Consider the following 21,948-nt stretch of genomic DNA (forward strand, 5'->3'; position numbering starts at 1 on the left):
CTATGGTGTGGTTATTGAATCTGTTACCCGTCAACTTAAAAAGACTGGAATAAACTATTACAACCTTACCTCTTAAAGTATACTTAAGTCAAAGATTACCATTCATTTTTCTGGATTGATGTCTTGATATATTAATAGCTTGATCGGATTTTTCCTTTTCGGCTGTGATTGATTTTGATGATGAAATAATAATAACTAAATAATTATGAAAAAAAACAAAAATTAGGAAAAAAAACAAAAATTAGGAAAAAAATATTAAAATTACTGGCACATTATGGCACCATTTTGGGAGCTGCAGTGCCGTTAAAATTTTCATTGAAAAAAAAATTCGACAACTGATATGCACTGGTCTAACTTATCGAATTCGAAACTCGATTTGCCGATTTTGCTGGCTTCGGCAGGCTAAATTAAAAACTAAATATTTATACAATTCGTAAATATTGTATTTTAGTTTAATTCAGCTCTGACCATTCCCTATGACAAAGTTTACAATTTCGGCATATTTTGTCAACACAGTGTCGAAATATACAAATATTTTGCACACACATCTCATATCTCCTGTTAAGTTACGTATGTAAATGATTCAATGGAGTTTCTAAAATCAATATACATTCGCAAAAATATATTTAAAATCATCTTGATTTTACTAATCACAAAAAGTCACTACTTAAAACTAAACGACGTTCAGCGATAATATAAAGTCAGTCAATAAAACGAGCCATAGAGCAGTATGAATTATAATAATACACTTTTTTGAAGGTGCAGCTGGAAGATATGAACATGTACCTGTCCGACCCTAATTCAGTCATCAGAAAGCACGGTAACTTGTTTTCAATTTGGCGATGATACAAAAACATTAAAAAACATGCTGAGACTACAACAGAATACACAATGTAGAACAATGACACAATATATAAATATATATAATATATATGTACTATACATAATATATATAAATATATATATATATAATATACAAATAAATATATATATATATAACAGCAGTAGCATCAAGAAAAACTGATGTATTGATAGCAGGAGGAGCAACGAGTTTCACTCAGATAAACGACGCGAACCGGCATCATGCAACCCACGGCAGCACACTGATAGGAAGTAAGATTCATGACCAACTATTAGCCATTTCTGGAGGAATCTCTCCAACAGATTTGTTCTGTTCAGTTCCTGGAAGACTGTCCCTCCTTAGCTCAACATCCAAATACAAGGTTACCGTTGCTGAAGTCCAACGTCGACTGATGCCTCCAGAATGCCTTAATGCATCCTTACTCGGAGGCGTTCTTAGAAGGTTTTATATTTTTCATTGCATACTAATTTTAGTTACAAAAAGCAAACTAACGGCATTTCAGAGCTAAATCTAAAAATGGTGGACGAGCGTTGAGAGAAAAACTTGAAAAAATTGGACTGAGCCTACCTGCTGGACGAAGGAAAGCAGCCACAGTAACATTACTAACATCTCTAGTTGAAGGTAGAAACTTGAGCAGTCATTGATTGTGTCTGCATTTTTGCAATGATTTTTCAACCACTTTGACATATTAAAGTTTAATTTAAAATTTTTAGGTGAAGCCGTTAGGTTGGCTCGAGATTTCGGGTACTTGTGCGAGACTGAATTTCCGGCCAGGCACATCGCAGACTACAATACAAGACTTCATTGTACAGATCCAGGTGATCTTTCTCATCGCAAGCAAATGCTTTTAGCAACTAAGTAAACCAATTTTTACCTAAAAATATTTTTCAAAACAAGCTACCACTAATGAAAGAAAACTTCCTGCAATAAATTTTACAGGCAAATTATAAAGGAGCTCGTCGATTTATTGAACAAAGACAGATCACCCCTAGGCAACACAAGACCGCAACCAATATTAGATTCAAATTTACAGAGACACCTCACTCATTATTCTCTAATTACACACGGATTCGGTTCGCCGGCTTTGGTAGCAGCAATGTCTGCCGTACAAAACTATTTAGCGGAAATGTTAAAGGCGGTAGACAAAGTGGCCGCATCACAATCGTCAGCCTCATCTGCGTCCACGTCATCAAGCTGCGTCAACACGACAAGCTGCATGGCTTCAGTTCAGTCGGCGGCTACGCACAACCAAATCTCAGAAGAGTTAAAAAATAAGAGCGTTAAAGATCTCATTAATAAAAAATGAAACAAAACTAAAAAACACAAAATTTTGAAATTAAAATTTTATTACGTTGTATCAGTTCATAACAAAATCTACTTTTCTACCTTCGTCGCAGTTTCAAGATTATTAAATTGTGTTGTGTTTGTCTGAAAAAAAAAATTAATTTAAAAAAATAAATAATCCAGGATATGCTATGCTGAACTTTCAAACCTCAAAGACCTAGCATCATATAGAAACAAAACTAAAACAATCAATCAATCAATCAATTAGCTTATAAAGCGCTATTTCCGCGATGTTCAACAGCGCTCCTCAATGAATTTTGAAAACAGATGGGTCTTGAGATCCGCTCTGAACTTCGCAAGTGATGGAGAAGTAGTCAAGTGATGGAGAAGTAGTCAGAGAAGTAGGTAGAGAGTTCCAGAGAAAAGGACCAGAAAAAGCAAAAGCAGATTTGGCAAAAGAGTGTTTAACACGAGTTAAGAAAAAGCGAGAAGAAGAAGACGATCGTAAACAACTAGAACTTAATCTTATTTCATATAAAAAGATGACCGAAGACAAAGCAAAAGCAGAAAAAATTGAAGCATATTAAGTTTTAATTCGTTAAGTTTGGTACAAATCACCAGAATTAAATTGATGGTTGTAGTACTAAATATCAATTTATAATTTACTGCTTAAAAGAAAAAAAAACTTTCGCGAACAAAGAGGATGAAGATAACATAACGTAAATACAATAGAAATAAGACAGATGTGCACGAAATATGTAAAAACCTTGTGTCGTTTTCGTTTGCGATGTCGTTTGTTAATGCCGTTAACATCAACAGGCTTAGCTTTCTTTTTTTTACAGGAAAGTGGATTGGGTCCTTTGATTTTTTTTCTTTTTGGCTTTATAGCATCCTAAAAATTAAAAGTATTAAAAACATAATAAAAACTGACCTATTAAGTAATCTATCTAAGCTTGAATTACAGGTGCACAACTGCAAGTTCAGAACGTCCAGTGAAATGTTGGATTTAAATGATTTCATCAAGAGCTTAAAGAGCTGCTTTACATGCATGCAGTGTGACCGCCTTGTTTGCCTTCAAACTCAACGGAAGTTGCGCTATATAAATTACAACAATTGATTGGTTGAATAAATGATACACTTATTTGTGTTCATTTTTTAGCGATATAAAGCTATTTATTTTTATAAATTAAGCGCTACCAAGCAATTAATCTGTCAACACCGTTAACTTTTTAGTAGTATTCCATAAAATCCTTTGTTTCCTTTAAATCTTTATTCAGAACCATTTTCTTACTTAAATGGCACTTTTATTGTTTTTCTCATTTTCAAGGTTTCGACAACTACTGGAGCTTCATGAAACGTTCATGAAGCAGTCGAATTATCATTCGGAGAGGACTGGACATTCATCTAGAGGATTTGTCGGATAGAAACAAAATGCTCTTCGACATGCTCTTCGTCTTCCTTTGGTTGTGAGTAGCACGTTTGCTCATTGAACCATAACAAAAATGTATTCTGGAGGTGATAATCACCAGGTCTGACTTCATTCAGATTCTTACCCTAATTTAGTTGATTCACCAATAATATCAGATCATTGTCTAATTAGTAGAGCTAAAACAGTAAGTTGTTTCATGAAGCTAGAAAAACTTGACAAGAAGAAACTAAATAAAATGTCGATGTTTTACTTTTGTTGTATGATGTTTTATGATGTACTTTGCAATCCTTTTGTAAATGATTTTGGAGCATACATGAACTTTTCAAAAAGTCAGCTGATCATCAATAGTCGCAGTGAATCAGACAGTGTGAGTGCGGAGTTGAGGTGGATGGCGTATCACTTGGTCCTCTGCTCTATTTGATGTACACGGGAGAAATTGTTAACGTCACTTGAGGTCAGCTGATGGTGGACACCTGCTGTTAACAAAATTCAACTCATCTCGTTATGGTGAGTGACGATTTCATTAGCCACTGCTCGAATGTTGGATGTCTCCAGGTGGATCTGAAAAGAGCGTTCCCTGCCAGCGACGAGTACAAGAGACAATTGAAACATTTTATTTAGCCCAAGCAGAACGCTTTGAAGTAACCAACTACATGAGAGGAGCCCAGCACAAATCAATATTCAACACTATCAAATATTCATTTTCAACTTTCTACATGGGTTCTTTATCATTGTATTTTTATCTTTAGATTTACTGTCTGCATTTTTTACATACAAATTTTGTATGTAAAGTTAATCTTGCTTTAATTTTGTAATTTCCCTTTCTAATGCACAATGAGCTTAATGAACCGATTAACATTAAGCAAGCCAATTTTCAAAGGATGTAAAATAAAAATACTGAAAAAAAATTAGCACAAATAAATCACGAAATTATTTTAAAACCCCAACAAATAATTATTTATCAATAGGACAGGTCTCTAATGCAAATCGCTTCAACTTTTTATAAAAAATTACAGTAGAATTATTTTCCAAAAATATTAATCATCAACAACACAAAAATTAGTTTTTAGCCAAACAGTTATAAGTTGACTTGTAAAAATTGTAATTAAATGAAAACTGTAAAATTTCACACCTTATCAATTGTAGCTTCTTTGAAGTCATTCAGTTGCTTCTGTTCCTGTTCAGACAAATTAAACTTTACTATTTCCTTTTGTTGTGCCAGGTGCTTTGAAGGTAAGGAGGGCGCTTCCAGGTTGATTGACTTGTGAGAAATGTACAAGAGAGGAACAGCATGCAGGGATCTTACACTGGCACTCAATTTCTGGTCCTGTCCATTTTGATAGTAATAATTAATAAAGCTAATTCTTAAAAGTGCAGTAGCTAATTTGCCTCTGAAGTTTTACAAAGGAAAACATGTGGACGAGCAGCAAACGTTAAAAAGTGGAGCAGAATAAAAAGCAAGAAACAACAGAGGAAAAAGTAGGGAGCAGCTTATTGGCCAACCAACTGACTCACTCACTTTAAACAACTAGAAATTAACATCAATTATCTGAGCTAAGTTAATTTTTCCAATAAACATAACAGTGAATGAAGCTCACCTGAGTGGCAACAAAATATCCAACATTCTTTTTCGCCATCCTCAACAAACATTCACTTGGTGATAATGGATTTTTGTGGCCACATTCAACGACAGAATATTGGCTAATAACTTTGTAAACTCCATAAAGTGGTAAATCTGAATTTCATGGTGGTTGAGAAGTTAATAAGTAAATTAATATTCACCCAGTTAGTTGAGTCTTAATTTTATAAGTATCTAATATCTCATATTACAATAAAAAGATTCAAGCTATGTTGCATGCAGTAGCAGTTTGTTCGCCACCTGTCGTTCTCACCCACATGACGTTTGGCCCACTTACAGACATTTTGCCTCCTATCACTTTACCCCCAAAAACGTTTCAAAGATAAAGGATTTAAGAGTAGGCGTGTGTATGCATTAATGTGCGTGTGTGTGTGTGTAAGCATGTGTGCTCTGCATATGCATAAATATTACTATATATTTTTTGGCATCATACTAATAACTACCACGAATATAAAGAGTTTTATTTTTTAATGAATTGCATGAAAAAATTATTAAAGCACTTTATTAATTTACCTTATTACTATATTTTATAAAGTACCATGAAATCAGTCCTGTTAATACCATCTTGAAACATATAAAACATACATATATATGTACACCTTGAAGCATATCCAATGAAAAAGTATAAATTACCAAGATTACAATTAATAAAGTTCAACACTTTATACTTCATAAAAAAAAGATAAATGCTTGGCAAATAATAAATCAGCTAATTTTTTATTTGTATAATTATAAATGTTGATAGAAACAGCTGCCTTTCAAGCACAAGGGACACAAATATTTAAACCCGATGATTAAAATACAAACTTATAGTGACTAGTAGTTTGTATATGAACATCTAGTCAATAGACTAGACTTTAGTTCAAATTGGCCTAGATTTGTTACACACGTACCACAAACATAGTCAAATAACAAAATAGATAATACTTCTCAACGCAAATACTTCTACTACAGGGGACACAGCATGTTCGCATCATCCATCACAATTCGTTTGTGGCATACAACATTATAACATATTGTTATAAACTTTAATGCTCGTTTCTACAGACACCAATGTTATTACTTGAATGATCTCTATTTTCAACACCAGTGTTGTAGCTAGCAACGATCGTGAAGTTATCGTTATTCAGCAGGTTCAAGATTTCGGATAGATGAATGCAAGTGCTTCAAACGCCAACTTTGTTGTCGAATGCCCATGGTAATAGAAACACTAATCCAAATAACTACATAAATCATAATTACAACTTTGCTTCAAACATTGCTATTAATTTCCTGTTTAATTTTTCGATTTTTAACATGAAGTGCATGTTCCACGTTAGTTAACTTTTCGTTAACCTGATTGATCCATGAAAGTGCTACAATCAATACAGAATTGAGCGACAAAAGTTGTTGGATCTCTAAAATATGACCATGTGTCTCCATGAGGAAACTTCATTGGCCAACCGTCGACAAAAGAGTGATTTCAACACTTGTCTACAAGCCATCAATCAATGGTCTAGCTCCATCATATTTTTCTTACAGGTTCAAAAAGAAATATTCTAAAGCATCTGGAGCACATTTGAGATCTGATGTTTCAAACCTGCTGTCGATCCCATAAAACTCAGTACAGGCTCTCGTAATATTGGACCAACTGTTTGGAACAAAATACCTGCTTCTCTCAGAAACTCGGGCCTAAACCTGTGTGATCCTAGGAAGAAACTGAAAACTTTTTTATTTTCATTATAATGATCAATTCTTTGTTTAGTTGTTACGTTCTAAATATTATTTTGTGTTTTCGTTATATTGCATAATTGCATCAATTACTTTATCTATTCATGACAAAACTGTAATTTTATTTCTGTACATTGCATTGATTCTTTTTGTTGTTTCAATTATGTTACTTAAGTTCTGTTTTTTGTCTGATAGCGAGTTTGAAATTTTTAAAATTAGCACTTCATAAATATTTCAATAATAATAATAATTATATATATATATATAGAGAGAGAGAGAGAGAAAGAGCGAATTTTTAAGTTAAATTTTGCAACGCAAGGTTACCAAGTTAGCTTTGTTGAAAGAAGAACCGTGTCTTATGCGAAGGCATGGTTTGAATACTATCTGCCCAAACACTCAAAGACCATCACGATACACATATGATGTGATGCTGGCACAAGCAAAAATGTGTATGTCACATAGTGTGGATAATATGGTGAGCATAACCCACAACCTTAAAAAATTAAGGCAAAAGTTTACATTCCGAACTACAATGTTAAAATTTGTTTACATTTATGATTGTTTACATCACTATCTCTAATAGAGAGTTACGAAAACGCCTCCCACTAATATGCTGAAAGTTGATTGAGATAAAAATAGAAGAATTTTAAAAACGTTTATATCGTATTTAAATATGTTAACAGTAATATATTGATTAAAATAACAATATATATATATATTAAAATTTATTAAAATCAATTTATTAAAATAGTTCTCGTGGTTGTTCTCGTGGTTGTTTTAATAAGGTTACATTGAAAGGTATGCCAACATCGTTAAGTAATATCATCTGCCTCCGATGCGACAACTCCATCATCGTAACAACACGAAACATATAGAACGAACAATTTTATTATACTTCATTTTATCATTTCTTCTATTTTCAATTAATTTTCACATTATTTTTTCACAATTGTTGTAGTTCGGAATATAAACTTATGCCAAAATTAAATTAAAAACAATTGAATAAAAAATTTATATTATGTAGTAAACTGAATATAGTTATATAGTATTATTAATATAGTATAGTACTATTAGTAACTATATAGTTATAGTACTATGAGTAATAATAAATTAACTATATGATAATTAAAATTTATTTTAAAAAGTGAACGGAAGTCACAAACCATGCCTGAATCCAAAAGTTGAGCATTCTGCAAGGGCACAATTAGTAGTTGACAGATGAACATCACAGTCTAAATATTTTGGCATTTGTTCAAAAATGTTAATTTGAAAATGTAAAGCAACTTTGCAGAACGTCCCGTCGATCAAAATTTTAAATGGCGGACCAATTCCGAAATGTGTTTTATAAAATTTCAATGTTTTCTTAACATGCTTCTGTCTTTTTATCTTAGCCATCGTACTGAAAAATACAAAAAAATAAATACGGAGGGATCAAATCAATCTAATCCCCGTTCAAGTTTTGCAACTTTTTTAAACCAAAAGTGAAAAACAATTCGAGCAAAAGTAAAACTAATTACACACATTGGCAGCCTGGCTGATTGAGTATTTTTTTTCCTCTTAAAACCATTTAATATAAATATAAAGAATATGGATATATATAAAAGTGTATGTATGTGTATGTATATATATATATATATATATATATAATATATATATAATATTTGTATATATATATGTGTAATATATTCCACCGATTTGTTAGTGTTTATCAACTTGTATACGATTTTATCAATTTGTCTTAGTAAATTTTTACGACAAGATTGAGTCTGTTTAAAATTGAAGCTTTATTTTTATCAACAAGTATTTTATCAAAATTTTTGCAGATAGATCTATTTTGACGTTAAAACGTAAAATTTATTACTTAATTTCAAGAATTCGGCCTTCTATCAGCATATATATATATATATATATATATATATATATATATATATATATATATATATATATATATTTATTTATATATATATATATATATATATATATATATATGTAGATTTTTGCCGGGCGACATTCAAATTCCGCACCACGCGGTCCCGAACCGCGTCCGCATACCAATATCCACCCGAGCCTTCACTTCAGCGGAATCTTTCTTGGCCGAGATCCGCCGCTCTACAATTGACCCTCTCAGGGTCTGAAAACACGGGCCCTAACCCTAACCATAAATGTACTAAACCTCTAACACCATAGGAATACAGTTTGGCAAGTAGGATGTCATGGTCAATCATATCAAACGCTTTTGATAAATCTATAAAAACGCCAACCGTCAAAATACCTTCATTTAATTTATTCATCACTGTGTGGGCTAGATGCAACCCAGCTAATTCGGTTAAAAAATTAGATCTGAAACCAATAATATTATTAGCATTCAGAAAAGAAAATAGTCTACAAAACATTAGTTTTTCTAAAATTTTGGAAAATGGAGAGAGTAGTAAAATGGGCCTATAATTATTAATGTCTTCTCCACTACCCTTTTTGAAAATGAGAATTATCTTAGATTTTTTAAAACATTCGGGAAAAATGCCTTGCGAAAAAGAGAAATTGCAAATATGGGTAAAAGGGACTAAAACTTCGTTAATGATTTGTTTAATTAGAAAATTACTTAGTGTGTCTGTTGAGGTGCTTTTACTATTTTTTAAATTATTAGCTATTTAAAACCTCTGATTCATTAGTTAACTTTAAAAACATAGACTGATTATTTGATTTTAAAAATTTAGATGAATATTGTTTTGAGATGGTTTGACTGTTCAATTTTACTATATTAGTAAAATGAGTATTCAGAGCATTACATATCTCTTTAGTATCTTCAATCGTTACATTGTTAATATTGAGACTGTTGATGAATAAAGAAGGGTCCTTGTTTAAAATTTTATTTATCGGTACCCATTTTTGTCTAGCGTCCGATTTAGCTGCAAAAAATTGTTGTTTGAAAAAATTATTTTCAGTCTTCTTTTTATATGAAGTGAAATCATTTCTGAACTGTTTATATTTCAAATAGTTATGGACCGTAAGATTAAGCCGATATAGTTTATACAACTTGTTTTATTTATTAGACATTTTAATAGTATCATGGGTTAACCATGAATTTTTACTTATTGTCTTGTTCAAAAAAAAGGAGCAAAACTATTCAAAGCACTATTAATTATACTGTAAAAAATTGAACAAACAGTCAACATTAGCTTCATTCATGACAGTTGACCAATCAACATATCTCAGAAAAAGTTTAATTGATCTTATATTATGTTTGGTGAGTCTGCGCACAAATGAGGTGCATTCTAGCATTGACTTTAGCCTATATTTATGAGATAAAAAAAAAATTGGAAAATGGTCAGAAAAATTGGACACAATGATTCCACTTTCTGAATAGTCTGGCGCGTTAGTAAAAATATTATCTATAAGAGTAGATGAAGTGGAGGTAACCTAAGTAGGAAAAAGTATCAAAGGACTATAGCCATATGACAGAAGCAAATTTTGAAATTTTTTTTTATGAATACAATTTGAGTTTAGAAGATTAATATTGAAGTCCCCGACTATATACGTTATTTGCGTCAATTTACATATATTTAAAATCAATTCCAATTTCATAATAAATAAATCTATTTTACTATTAGGTGGGCAATAAACAGCAATAACTTTGAGGGGTTTAAAAGCAGGAGTATGATCAGGTTTTAAAGTTATACACAATATATCAACAGATTGATTATTAAAAATAGAGTCATTACAAATATTAAAAACATGATTATTTTTCACAAAGATACCTACTCTACCACCTTGACGATTAGCCCTATTTCTAAAAACAAAGTTATATCCATAAAGATTGATTAATTTAGCTGAAGCGTCATTTAACCACGTTTACTAATAATAATTACACTACAAATGATTAGATAGAATTTGCAAATTAGACATTTTATTAAGAAGACTACGTGAATTTATGTGTAGAATGGAAAGATTGTTGCAGCTATGAGTATCAAATGATTTAATAACATTATTATGAAAATCATCTATAGTAAAATATGAATTATTATAAAGATTCGACGAAATAGATCCAAAATTAATACGTGGTGTGTTATTCATGGTTGTCGGCGTTGTTTTTGTCCATTTGTACAGTTTTGTCTTCAGATTTATCTATTGATTTTGTACTATCGTCCAGTGGCTTGTTGTTGGAGTCAAAAGGTTTGCTGTTGAAAACAATTGATTTGTTGTTCATCAAATTTGAGTTTACATCTATTGATTTATTATTTTTACTATTATTACTACCTTTGTTACCACCACCATTTTTAATACCGTCATTATTACCATTATTATTATTGATTATTGATTTATTATTGCTGTCCATCAAATTAATGTTGAAAAGCCATTCTCTAACGCGTACATGTTCAGGCCACGCATTGGCAGATTCAACTATGTTGGCAAATTTGTTATCAACGCAAAGTTTAAAAGATGTAGATTGGTCGTTGTTTGCAAGCGCTTGGGCATAACTTTTCTTTAGAGCAGGGTAGCATGACAAAACTTCTACATCCACCAATTTTAAGTGTTCAATTATGTTATCACTGGTACATCTGTTGACGTTGCTGGTGTGATAGAATTTTTTTTTATTTTGTATTACTTCGCTCGCTGACATCTTTGACCGGGCTGCTTGTCTTTTACCAATTGTTGTAGTTCTTTGAGCTGTCATGCTTTTCGTATTGTTAATGATCGGAGAGTTCACTCTTGCACGTTTGTTTCTAAGTAGTAGAGCGTAAAATTATCAACAATTGTAGTAGTATTCACTGGAGATTGTACACAGTCGGACCAACTAACATGTGCAACTGTCAGTTTTGAAAAATTTGCTTGATTGTTGTTGGCTTGATATTGAACTGTAGTTTGTGCATTGGGCTGTTTTGAATATTTGTTATTACTCAGTGATTGAGTTGATGTTTGTGTAACATGCGGTTTTGCACTAATTGTTGGAGTGTTGTTAACTCGTAACATGGCCATGCTTTTGTTAACTTCCATTAATATTTTTGTATGAGTGTTTACAACCTCCAAAATGCCTGTACGCTTTTCATTATCGTATGTTATATTTAAATTATTATTTAAATTTAATTCATTATTAAATCCAGGAATTTTATTCAGATTAAGTGACACATAAATTGATACCTTATTAACCAGTTTTTTTAAGCATGTATTTGCAAACTTCAAGTAAATTGTTTAATTTATCCAGTTTTTTAACGTTGCCATGAATTACAAATTTTGGAATATTCGACGAATTCAAAAGTCTTAAATCCGAAAGCAATAACTTTTTAGCAGAATTAAAGTCCTCTGTATTAAACTTATCAGCAATAACATTAAATAAACGGTTATTATCCAAATTTGCACCATTATTGAAAATAAAACACAACAATTCATTGATAACAACTTTTGCGGCCGCCATGTTAAAGAGACATAAAGACATCATATCAAAATATCAGAATCAATCATAGAAAACATGCCTCTTGCTTCTTAAACAAAATTTTATAAATAATTATAAAAATTTTAAATTAAATTAATTTTGAATTAAACAGAAACGCTTCCAATTTAAAAAAAATTACAAATTGGCTTAACTATGAATTTTTTTAAATATAAATACAATAAATATAAATGTATGTATATGCGTGTTTCAGAAAAGAAAGACCAAAAAAAGCAAACGCAAATGTAGAGTAAAATTGTCTATCTGGAATTAAAAAATTATCACTCATACCCATTACACCCTTTTTCCTCTTTATAGGTTTAAACACTTTAGCATCAACTGCATGAAGATACAGGTTTATATCATCGTTTCCACCGCAAACACTGAACATATCGTTAACATGAACACTTCCTTGTGGGACGCCACTGGTAATTGTATATATATATATATATATATATATATATATATATATATATATATCAGTAAATTTCGGTAACAAATTTTCATTTAAGCATATTTCATTAAACGCGATGCTTATATTATTGTTATTTAATTTTTTATTAAGATTTTCTATTTTTCTTATTAGTTTTTTATAATTATAATTTAAATTAAAAATTAAAACACCAATATTCATTATATAATTATTTATTAAGCGACGTTTCGAATTTTATAATTCATCTTCAGGCAATTTAATATTAATTCAAATAAAACATAACAATTAACTGTCAGATGACGTAATAAGAGTTGAGCGCGAAAGTAACGTAACGATTAAAGTTAAATAACGTAAGTAGTTAAATTAAGTATAATAAACAATTATTTTGTAATATAACATATTAAAATATATTATATGTGCAATATTATGTTAATAATAATAATAATAAATTAAACATTTCGTGATGAAGGTAAAATAAAATTGGAATAAATTTGTTTGTTCAAATTAGGTTGAACATATATATATATATATATATATATATATATATATATATATATATATATATATATATATACACCAATAAATTTACAAACAAACAAAGGTATCATCGATAAAGTGTTATATTAATCGATAATGAAAATATTCTGAAACGTGTTTTGTAAATTATTAATATCCGTGACGGATCTGCACACGATAAAAATGTCGTCAACATATCGGCTCTGAAAATGACGCTCATGCCGAAACAACGTTGTAAGCCGCACTATGACACAACTGTTTAATAAATATAATTTAACCCAAATACGAAATGTTGAATCTATTGGTAAAAAAGTAATTAAAGGAAAATGGGCAAAAATATTTAATGAAGTTTATATATAAATAAATAAATAAATAAATATATATATATATATATATATATATATCATAATATGTTCGGCGTTAATAACTTCCAATTTAACTTTTCGATTTTTCTACAATCTTCAACGTCGTAAAATGTAACACTTTTAATAATAGCCATCTAATATATTTGTTCAAATGTAATATTGGTAAGTGTGGGCACGATAATTCTGAATATAATGATATCACGACGACCAAGTTATCGAGAAAACTCACGATGTACGTACAAACTGGCGCTAAAAAGAATCACATGAATGAGAAACACAAAACTAAAATTACTTGACAATTCTTGGACCACAGTGTTGAAATCTTACATTACAATAACAGCCATTATAATTTACGACTAGCCGAATCAATACTCATAGAACAAAGACATCCGATGATAAATATTCAACAACGGGCAATTGGAATTCTTCCTACTAATAAATTTACAAACAGAGGAATCATCGATAAAGTGTTATATTAATAGATGATGAAAACACATAAAAGTGTTATATTTTACGACGTTGACGAATGTAAAACTTAATATTCACTTTAAATAAACAAGGAACCAATAAATAGGCACAGTATAAAAATATTTGAGCATCTGGGCCCAACCACAACATATCAATTTGAACATCGTAAATGGTATAGAAATACCGAAAAAAGCTTTTCTGTTCTATCGATCATAAAATAAACACAAATTTCGGTTTTGAACTAAAGAAACTTAAAAATGATTAACGATCAACCGTTAGAAAAATCGAAAACTTAAATTAGAAGTTAACCAACGCCGAACATGCAGTGATTTTCGTCACTGACTATATACAATTACCAGTGGCGTTCCACAAGGAAGTGTTCTTGTTAACGATATGTTCAGTGTTTGCGATGGAGACTATGATATAAACCTTTATCTTTATGCAGATGATGCCTAAACCTATAAACCTATAAAGTGTTTAAACCTATAATGAGGGTAAAGGGTATGATGGGTATGATCAGCTTGCAGGATGTTTGAGATAAAATTGTTGATGTTTGAGATAAAATTGTTGATTAGTGTAACGTTTGGAAGGTTAGTATTAACATAGATAAGTGTGTAGTTATAAGCAAGTGGGCAACATAGAATATGGGCCTAGATTACAGTATTTTTAGACTGCAAGGAAGAAGTACGGGATTAGGATGTTTTATTTGATAATAAATTGAAATTAACAAATCAAATATTTGATTCAATTAATAAAGCACTTGCCGTTCTTGGCATAATGCCATACTAATAGAAACTCTCGTAATTTAAACAAATTTCTTTTCTTACAGTTGTACAAGGGTTTAGTCAGACCAAACTTGGAATATGCAGCGAGTGTTTGGAGACCGTGGACCATGAAAGAGATAGAAAATATCAAAAGAGTTCAGAATATGGCAACGAAAATGGCAAAAATTTGTTCCTGTTTAAGTTATGTGGAAAGAATGAAATTTTTTAATCTGCTCAATTGACATACCGTAGAAACAGAGAAGATATTATTTTGCTTTTTAGTATGTTGAGGAGTAAATCCGATGATGGTCATCCTGTCATTGAAAAGGTGCATGATAACAGAACAAGAAACCATAAATTAAAGCTCAAAGTTGGACCCATCAATAAAAATTTAAGAGGTATTATTTTACAAATCAAGTCGTTATATTGCTGAATGGCCTTCCTGAAGAGGTGGTGTGCTCTCGTAACGTAGGTGAATTTAAGAAAAATTTGGACAAACATTGGTTTAACATCTCTTGAAAATTTGAATATGACTGGAATGAATTTTATTGTTATAAATTTTAAAAATTTTGTTGGATTGTACGTTTAATTCATTAATTCAACACTTACAATTTGTAAAATGATTGTCATTAAATTTTATGTATAGTTATTTATTATTAATGAAATACCGATGTTTTTTAACTTCATTAAAATTTTCTTTTATTTATCGTTTTATTTATTTATGCATCAATTTGTTATATTTCATTTTATGAATATGTGTGTATACATATTTTATGTATGATGTGATTGGATGTAATGTACATATATGTATGTGTAATTATTTGTTTAATTCTATCATTTCTATCTAGGTATGTATATTTATTTACTAGTTATTTAATTTTATAGGTATGTGTGATGAATTTATGTATTGATGCGAATGTGTATAAGGAAATGAGTGTTTGGGTGTATGCGTGTGTTAAATAAATTTGTATTGGTTAGGTTAATATATAGTTATTAATATCAATTCTTTATATCTAAACTTTTGTGACATTTTTATAAACATGAATGTATTTATGTGCTTACGTGTGTGTATAGATATCTGTATAGGTATGTTTGATTAAGATTGTTATTATTATTATTGCCTTTATTATATATATGTATGTATTATACATATGTCATTGTTATTACACGGGTGCTTTATGTGTGTTTGTGTGTATGTGTAGTTATGTTGATATGTTTATGTTTTTGTGTATGCATGAGCCCATGATAAAATCCAATAACTATAAATCTAGCATTTTGTCACAAATCGTATGTATATAGCATGATTATGATGATGATTATTATTATTGTACATGTTTGTTCGTATGTATATGCGTGTTTATGTTTGTATATATGTGTGTATAATACAGAGTTTTTAGAATTTGAAGTTTTCTGCATAAACTGCAACAAGTGCTGAAGATGATTGAAAAATAATAACTTGTAGATTTGATTAATGATTTGATTAATAATTATACCAATTGGTGAAGTAATTTGTCTATAATTTTATTTTGATATATGGGCCTACATATGCAATGCAACCATTTGTTTTGAATATCGACGAAATAACAATTTTTTTTAAATTGTGAGAAGAGCCATCTCGTTTTTAATATAATATCCTAACTGCATTTTTTATTCAAAGTTTACAAGATAAAATTTTTTATTAAAGAATGAATGACTTTGTAATGTCGAATTTTGATAGTGATTAATAATTCAGAAAATAGAACTTATGATGGGTTGAATTCTCCGATTTCAGTTAGGAAGGAGAATTCTAGTAAGATATAAAAAATTATTAAAATAAATTTATTAATATAGCTTATAAATATATATTAAATTAATTAAAATAAATTTCAATTTATAAAATGTATGATCGTGGAACGTAAAAAAAACATCACTCCAGAAAAAAATTCTATCATGATCAAATTCGCAAATTATAATATAGGCCTAACACAATCTAAATTCAGAAAAAACTTGATTCGAAAATTTTTAATTGTCAATAATTTTCGTTAAATTAACAAAAAATATATACATATCCTTTTAATCCAACTTTTACTTACCACAAAGTCCATCAGTGCATGTTTCAGTACATGTTTCGCAGGCTGGCCCAACTGTATACGGACTTTCGCCAGGATAATTTCCACTGAATTTTTTATATTTATTGGAATGTATTTTAAATGTATATTAAATTTTAACAAAACTATGTTTATTCTGTTTATTGAAGAAGATATTTCTTCTATTTACACCAAAAAAATGCCATTTTTCTAATGTACTTAAAGCTCTATTGCGTGACAAACTCGGAGCTTCACATTTATTGTCTACCTTTCCAAAGTAAATAATTTCTAAAACCTAATCAAAACCATGGATATATATATATATATATATATATATATATATATATATATATATATATATATATATATATATACTATATATATATCCATGACCAAAACCAAGTATAAAACTTGGCAAAAGCTGTTTCAAAAATTCAGAGGCGGATTTACAAGTGTTGAGTTGGCCCAGGAGCAACAAAGAATAAGCTAAGGGATGGAAATTTCTTTTCAAATTCTCCAACTTAGATCTGCCACTGTCAACATAAAAAGTGAAATAAAATTTATTCTAACGGTGGTCCATAATTGCAGGCCACAAATAAACCTGACGGGTAGATAAATTGGCTCGTCTGACAAACAGCATGTGCACAACCAACTTCTGTCGTTGTGCTCGCCCACACGACCTTCAAAATATAAATTCCATATATCAAAAGTAATATTAATTTATCTATAAATTTATTTAAAAAAAACATTTTCTGTTTTCAAGCAAGCGGCGCTGAAAAAGCTTCATATATTTTTTTTATTAATGGGCTTAGTTTTAAATTAAACCTGTCGTTCAAAAAAACTCGCCAAATTCACACGGTAACACACGCATTGATTATGTATGGATTATGTGAAATTGTGCATACAAGAACTGAAATAAAGGATAAAATGTGAGATTTTCATTTGGCTGGTCATCATTTTGACGACGTCAACGCGCAGTGACAAAATCTCAAAAGTTCGAACTTTGGCTGACCGTTGTTATTATTCATAATTTTAATTTTAGTAATAATAAAATCTCAACCTGAGTGTAATGTCCGCACATAAAGCCAACGGCGCATGTATTAGTGGCAAAATTGTATTTCGGTTTTTCATTGAACCATTCCATAACGACATGTGTGTAGTTGGGCTTTAATGACGTGCCGGCATAAAGGTTTTGACCGATATCAAGTAAGGAAGAATGACGTTGGGAGGAATTGTTTTGTCGTGTTTGAATACGCACTTGCTAACCAATGAACTTGCCATCTAAGCCAATTCTTCATTCCATTTCTGAATGTTTTTCACACATTCTTCAATTATTACATCAAAAAACAGAGCATAGATGTTTTAAAATAACATTTATGTTGCTTAGAATTTACACGCAATGTTTTTATAGTTCAATTATTGACAATGTTTGAAGAGGAATCGATGATTCCTCACCCACCAGCAACTGCATATCGGAAGCTCCTTCATTTTTTCTCAAATTGTTGTGAGCAAACAGAATTTCAGACACTTGGCTGGCACTCAACGAGACATTCTCGGTGCACACAACAAATGCAGACGCGATCAAGACGATTGAGAAAAGTAATTTCGTTTAAAAACCTGAAACAATACAATAATCAATTATTTCAATAATTTACAGTAAATTTTTAAAATCTAAGACATTTTACAAATAAATTGAAATAAAAAAAATAAAAATTGTAACGAATTGTAACCTCAAATCTTTCCAACTCAGTAACAGTAAGCTGAGCGAAAATTTATACGCAGTAGGTGCTGTCTTTGCTTCTGCCAAAGACATTCAAACATATGTGAGCCATGTTTTACCTAAGTTTTTAGGAAAGGAAATCGATTTAACAAATTTTATTTCATGTTGTTAGTATTTTAAATTGCCAATCATTTAAAAATATTTTTACCACATACATGCATTTGTACGTACATAAATATACATAGTTGTGGCTTGCACATACACGCACACACCCAATCTTACACACACATACATTCATACATACATACACACAGGTTGCTGGCCCGTTCAATTGGTCATTCGCTTGTTCATCCATTCATTCATCCATTCACCCCACTTGGTTTGTTTCCTTTCCTTCGTTTCTTGGTTGTTTTTAATCACATATGGCTCCAACGTTACAACAGTGCCTCGTCTGCTTTAATCACTATAGAAGCACTCCAGACGGAAAGTTATGTCGGCACGGAGGTAAAGTGAAAGGACAGGAATGCTCGGGGTCCCGGAAAAAAGTTGATCCATCGGGCGCGAGGGCTGCTTCACCTCTCGATGCCACACCCGACCCCAAGCCTAGGTTGTCCACACGGTCGACGGCCGCATCGGTTTCTGGTGATCCTCTCGACCTGGATTACTCTAGTGTTTTAGACAAGCTGACGGCCGTGCTGAAATGTGTACCGGTGTACGACCATATCCCTAAGCCATGCAGGGAGAAGTTCGCACATGATCTGAACGCCTTGCTGACGGCTGTTTGTAATGACCCTGGTGACCCGGCTCACTGGGTTAGACTCCACTGTTTTGTCCCATACGTCTTACAGAAGACTTCCAGAGGGGGTCGCCGGGTCAACCAGGGCAATCTGGTCAACAAGCGTCTAAGCGAATATTCAACTATTGGTCTTGAAACCCTGGTACTGTGCTTTGATGGATTCAATAATGCCAAATCACAAAAGCACAACCCTGATCGGTGGATCAACGCTGTGTCATCTTGTATTGAACAGGGAACCTGTCCTCGGCTGTCAGACTTGTCTGTTCGCCGGAGGGCCTGGAGTAGAGCTCGCCAGCCACTTTCGATAAATTATGTTCCATCCACCCAAAAATTCCGGTGGACAGGCGGGTCTTCCCCGCATTGACACCAACGGCTGGTTGCGTTTCTCCCGCCGAGGTGCTGAGGGCCGTTAAATCGTTCAAAAACGGTTCTTCTGGAGGCCTGGATGGCCTACGACCCCAGCACCTTAGAGATGTTTTTGCAGGCCCCTTGCCAATCGACAACACACTGAACTCCTTAACCCAATTCATTAATTTGATCCTATCTGGAGCTTGCCCACTCTCAGTCCGCCGGTTCTTTTTTGAAGGCCGGCTAATAGCTTTAAATAAGAAAGACGAAGGGGTCAGACCGATTGCGGTCGGAAACGTTTGGAGAAGGTTGGCCGGCAAATGTGCCTTGGCCCTGGTCGTGGTCGAACTCAAGACCAAATTCTACCCGACTCAGTTGGGTGTCGGGATTAAGGGGGCGCTGAGGCCGCTGTTCATGCGGTTCGAAGATTGGTCACCGACCTCCCCGATCAATGGGGGTTTCTAAAAGTGGACTTTAAAAATGCCTTCAACGCCTTGAGAAGAGACTCGATGTTGGAGGCTGTCAAACTTTTTTGCCCAAACATCTATAATTTTTGCCATTCTGCCTATGGTGGAGTCTCTTCCCTTGGCTACCACTCTTGAGCTGTAGAATCGTCCGAGGGGGTACAGCAGAGTGATCCCCTTGGTCCTTTGCTGTTCGCACTAACTCTTCATCCACTCTTAGAGAAAGCTTCGTCCTCTTTCGTTTGCGCTTATCTGGAAGATATCAGCATTGCTTCGGACGCCCCAACTCTGGCCGATAGCTACAAATATTTGAAGCATAACTCCGCTGCAATTGGTTTAGAGTTAAACATTAAAAAATGCGAACTTCACTGCCAAAGTTTATTTCAGGTGCCAGAGTTGGTGCATCAGAATTGAGTTTTTAGGCACACCCTTGGGCGAGGGCGATTATCAAATAAAGTTTTTTGACCAAAAGCTCTCTGAGCTTAAATTCGCCCTGGGTCGTGTTTCCTGTCTTTCGGCCCATGATGCCTTGACTATTATCCGCAATGCCCTCAGTTTGCCCAAATTGATGTACTTCCTGCGTACATCCAAACACATTGACCCTTTTAAATTGGGCGAATTTGACGGAGCCCTGCGCACCGCCCTGTCGTCGATTTGCAATGTTCAAGTGACCGACAGTGGTTGGTCCCAGGCTCAGCTGCCGGTGCGATTTAGTGGGCTGGGGTTGCTTAGCGCGGTTCAGCTGGCTCCTGTTGTTTATAATTCTTCTGCCGCTGCCACTCTCGACCTGCAGTCTTCCCTGCTCCAACGGTTTTTTCGGTGCCGCGATATTCTACCCCCAGTGTCCGCCCGGAGGACCGTACGCACGTCCAAATTTTGAACGAAGAATATAAAAAAATCTTTCAAAATTTGTTGTCTTCATGCGGCGACGACTTTTCCACCGCTCGTTTGTTGGCCATGTCCAGGGTTGCCAGCTGTGGGTGGTTGAGATCGTGGCCCAACACCTCTGTGGGCACCAGGCTTGACGACGAGTCTGTGAGATTTGCCATTGGTTTCAGACTTGGCCTGGTCATTCAAAATAAATACATGAGCCGATGTGGCGCTGGGGCGGACGAGTTTGGGCACCACAGTTTGGTTTGTCGCCTGGGTGGAGGCCGTCAACTACGTCATTCAGCGCTAAACGAATACATTTGTTGGCTCTTCTCCAAGGCTTCAATCCTGGTTCTCAAGGAACCATCCGGCATTTCTGCGCATGATGGTAGGCGCCCGAACGGATGCACACTAATACCTTGGAGAGCCGGCAGATGTTTGGCGTGGGATGTTACGGTCCTTGGCACCCTTGCCGAACGATATGTAAACCTGACAAGTAAAGAATGCGGTTTGGCCGCGGCCAGGGCAGCGGACGAGAAAATGAAAAAATATGGGAACGCCCTCCCCTCCATAGAATTCTTGCCAATATGTATCAAGGTTCTCGGCCCGATGGACCCCAACACCCTTAAATTTCTTAAGGCAATATGTAAAATGATCAGCGTCAGATCAGGCGACAGCAGGGAACTGTTTTTCGCAACTAACCACATTTCGTGCTTGTTGCAGTGGTTCCAGCGTGTCTGTGTGCTTGAAAATATTCAACTGAATGCCGACATGTGCAATTAACGACAA

The 21,948-nt window shown here is 33.0% G+C and overlaps 5 protein-coding genes across 5 annotated transcripts; 2 read left to right on the forward strand and 3 right to left on the reverse strand.

Annotated features, from left to right (window-relative positions):
* Positions 1-1,091: 1,091 nt before the first annotated feature.
* Positions 1,092-2,168, forward strand: HELRODRAFT_85967 (hypothetical protein; the record flags this gene model as incomplete). Its single annotated transcript, XM_009026680.1, has 4 exons — positions 1,092-1,303; positions 1,365-1,483; positions 1,576-1,720; positions 1,802-2,168. Coding segments are annotated over 4 exons (843 nt in total), but the record flags the coding sequence as incomplete, so codon positions are not given.
* A 750-nt stretch (positions 2,169-2,918) lies between these two features.
* On the reverse strand, positions 2,919-8,313 carry HELRODRAFT_133549 (hypothetical protein; the record flags this gene model as incomplete). The annotated part of the gene is made up of 4 exons (XM_009026719.1): positions 2,919-3,038; positions 4,708-4,902; positions 5,174-5,310; positions 8,088-8,313. Coding segments are annotated over 4 exons (678 nt in total), but the record flags the coding sequence as incomplete, so codon positions are not given.
* A 2,674-nt stretch (positions 8,314-10,987) lies between these two features.
* HELRODRAFT_178613 (hypothetical protein) lies at positions 10,988-11,596 on the reverse strand (the record flags this gene model as incomplete). Its single annotated transcript, XM_009026720.1, has 1 exon — positions 10,988-11,596. The coding sequence occupies one exon, from the start codon at positions 11,594-11,596 to the stop codon at positions 10,988-10,990; it is 609 nt and encodes a 202-aa protein (XP_009024968.1).
* A 4,917-nt stretch (positions 11,597-16,513) lies between these two features.
* HELRODRAFT_193377 (hypothetical protein) lies at positions 16,514-18,754 on the reverse strand. Its single transcript, XM_009026721.1, has 6 exons — positions 18,689-18,754; positions 18,421-18,561; positions 18,022-18,266; positions 17,532-17,641; positions 16,968-17,050; positions 16,514-16,681 (listed from the first exon to the last, which is right to left on the reverse strand). Exons 3-6 carry the CDS (start codon positions 18,103-18,105, stop codon positions 16,638-16,640), a joined length of 321 nt encoding a protein of 106 aa, XP_009024969.1. The 5' UTR covers positions 18,106-18,266; positions 18,421-18,561; positions 18,689-18,754; the 3' UTR covers positions 16,514-16,637.
* Positions 18,755-19,103: 349 nt separating this feature from the next.
* Positions 19,104-21,942, forward strand: HELRODRAFT_178615 (hypothetical protein; the record flags this gene model as incomplete). The annotated part of the gene is made up of 4 exons (XM_009026722.1): positions 19,104-19,726; positions 19,822-20,049; positions 20,677-20,956; positions 21,520-21,942. The coding sequence occupies 4 exons, from the start codon at positions 19,104-19,106 to the stop codon at positions 21,940-21,942; spliced, it is 1,554 nt and encodes a 517-aa protein (XP_009024970.1).
* Positions 21,943-21,948: the final 6 nt, after the last annotated feature.

Source organism: Helobdella robusta, assembly GCF_000326865.2.
Source record: "Helobdella robusta unplaced genomic scaffold HELROscaffold_49, whole genome shotgun sequence".
NCBI lineage: Eukaryota > Metazoa > Annelida > Clitellata > Rhynchobdellida > Glossiphoniidae > Helobdella > Helobdella robusta.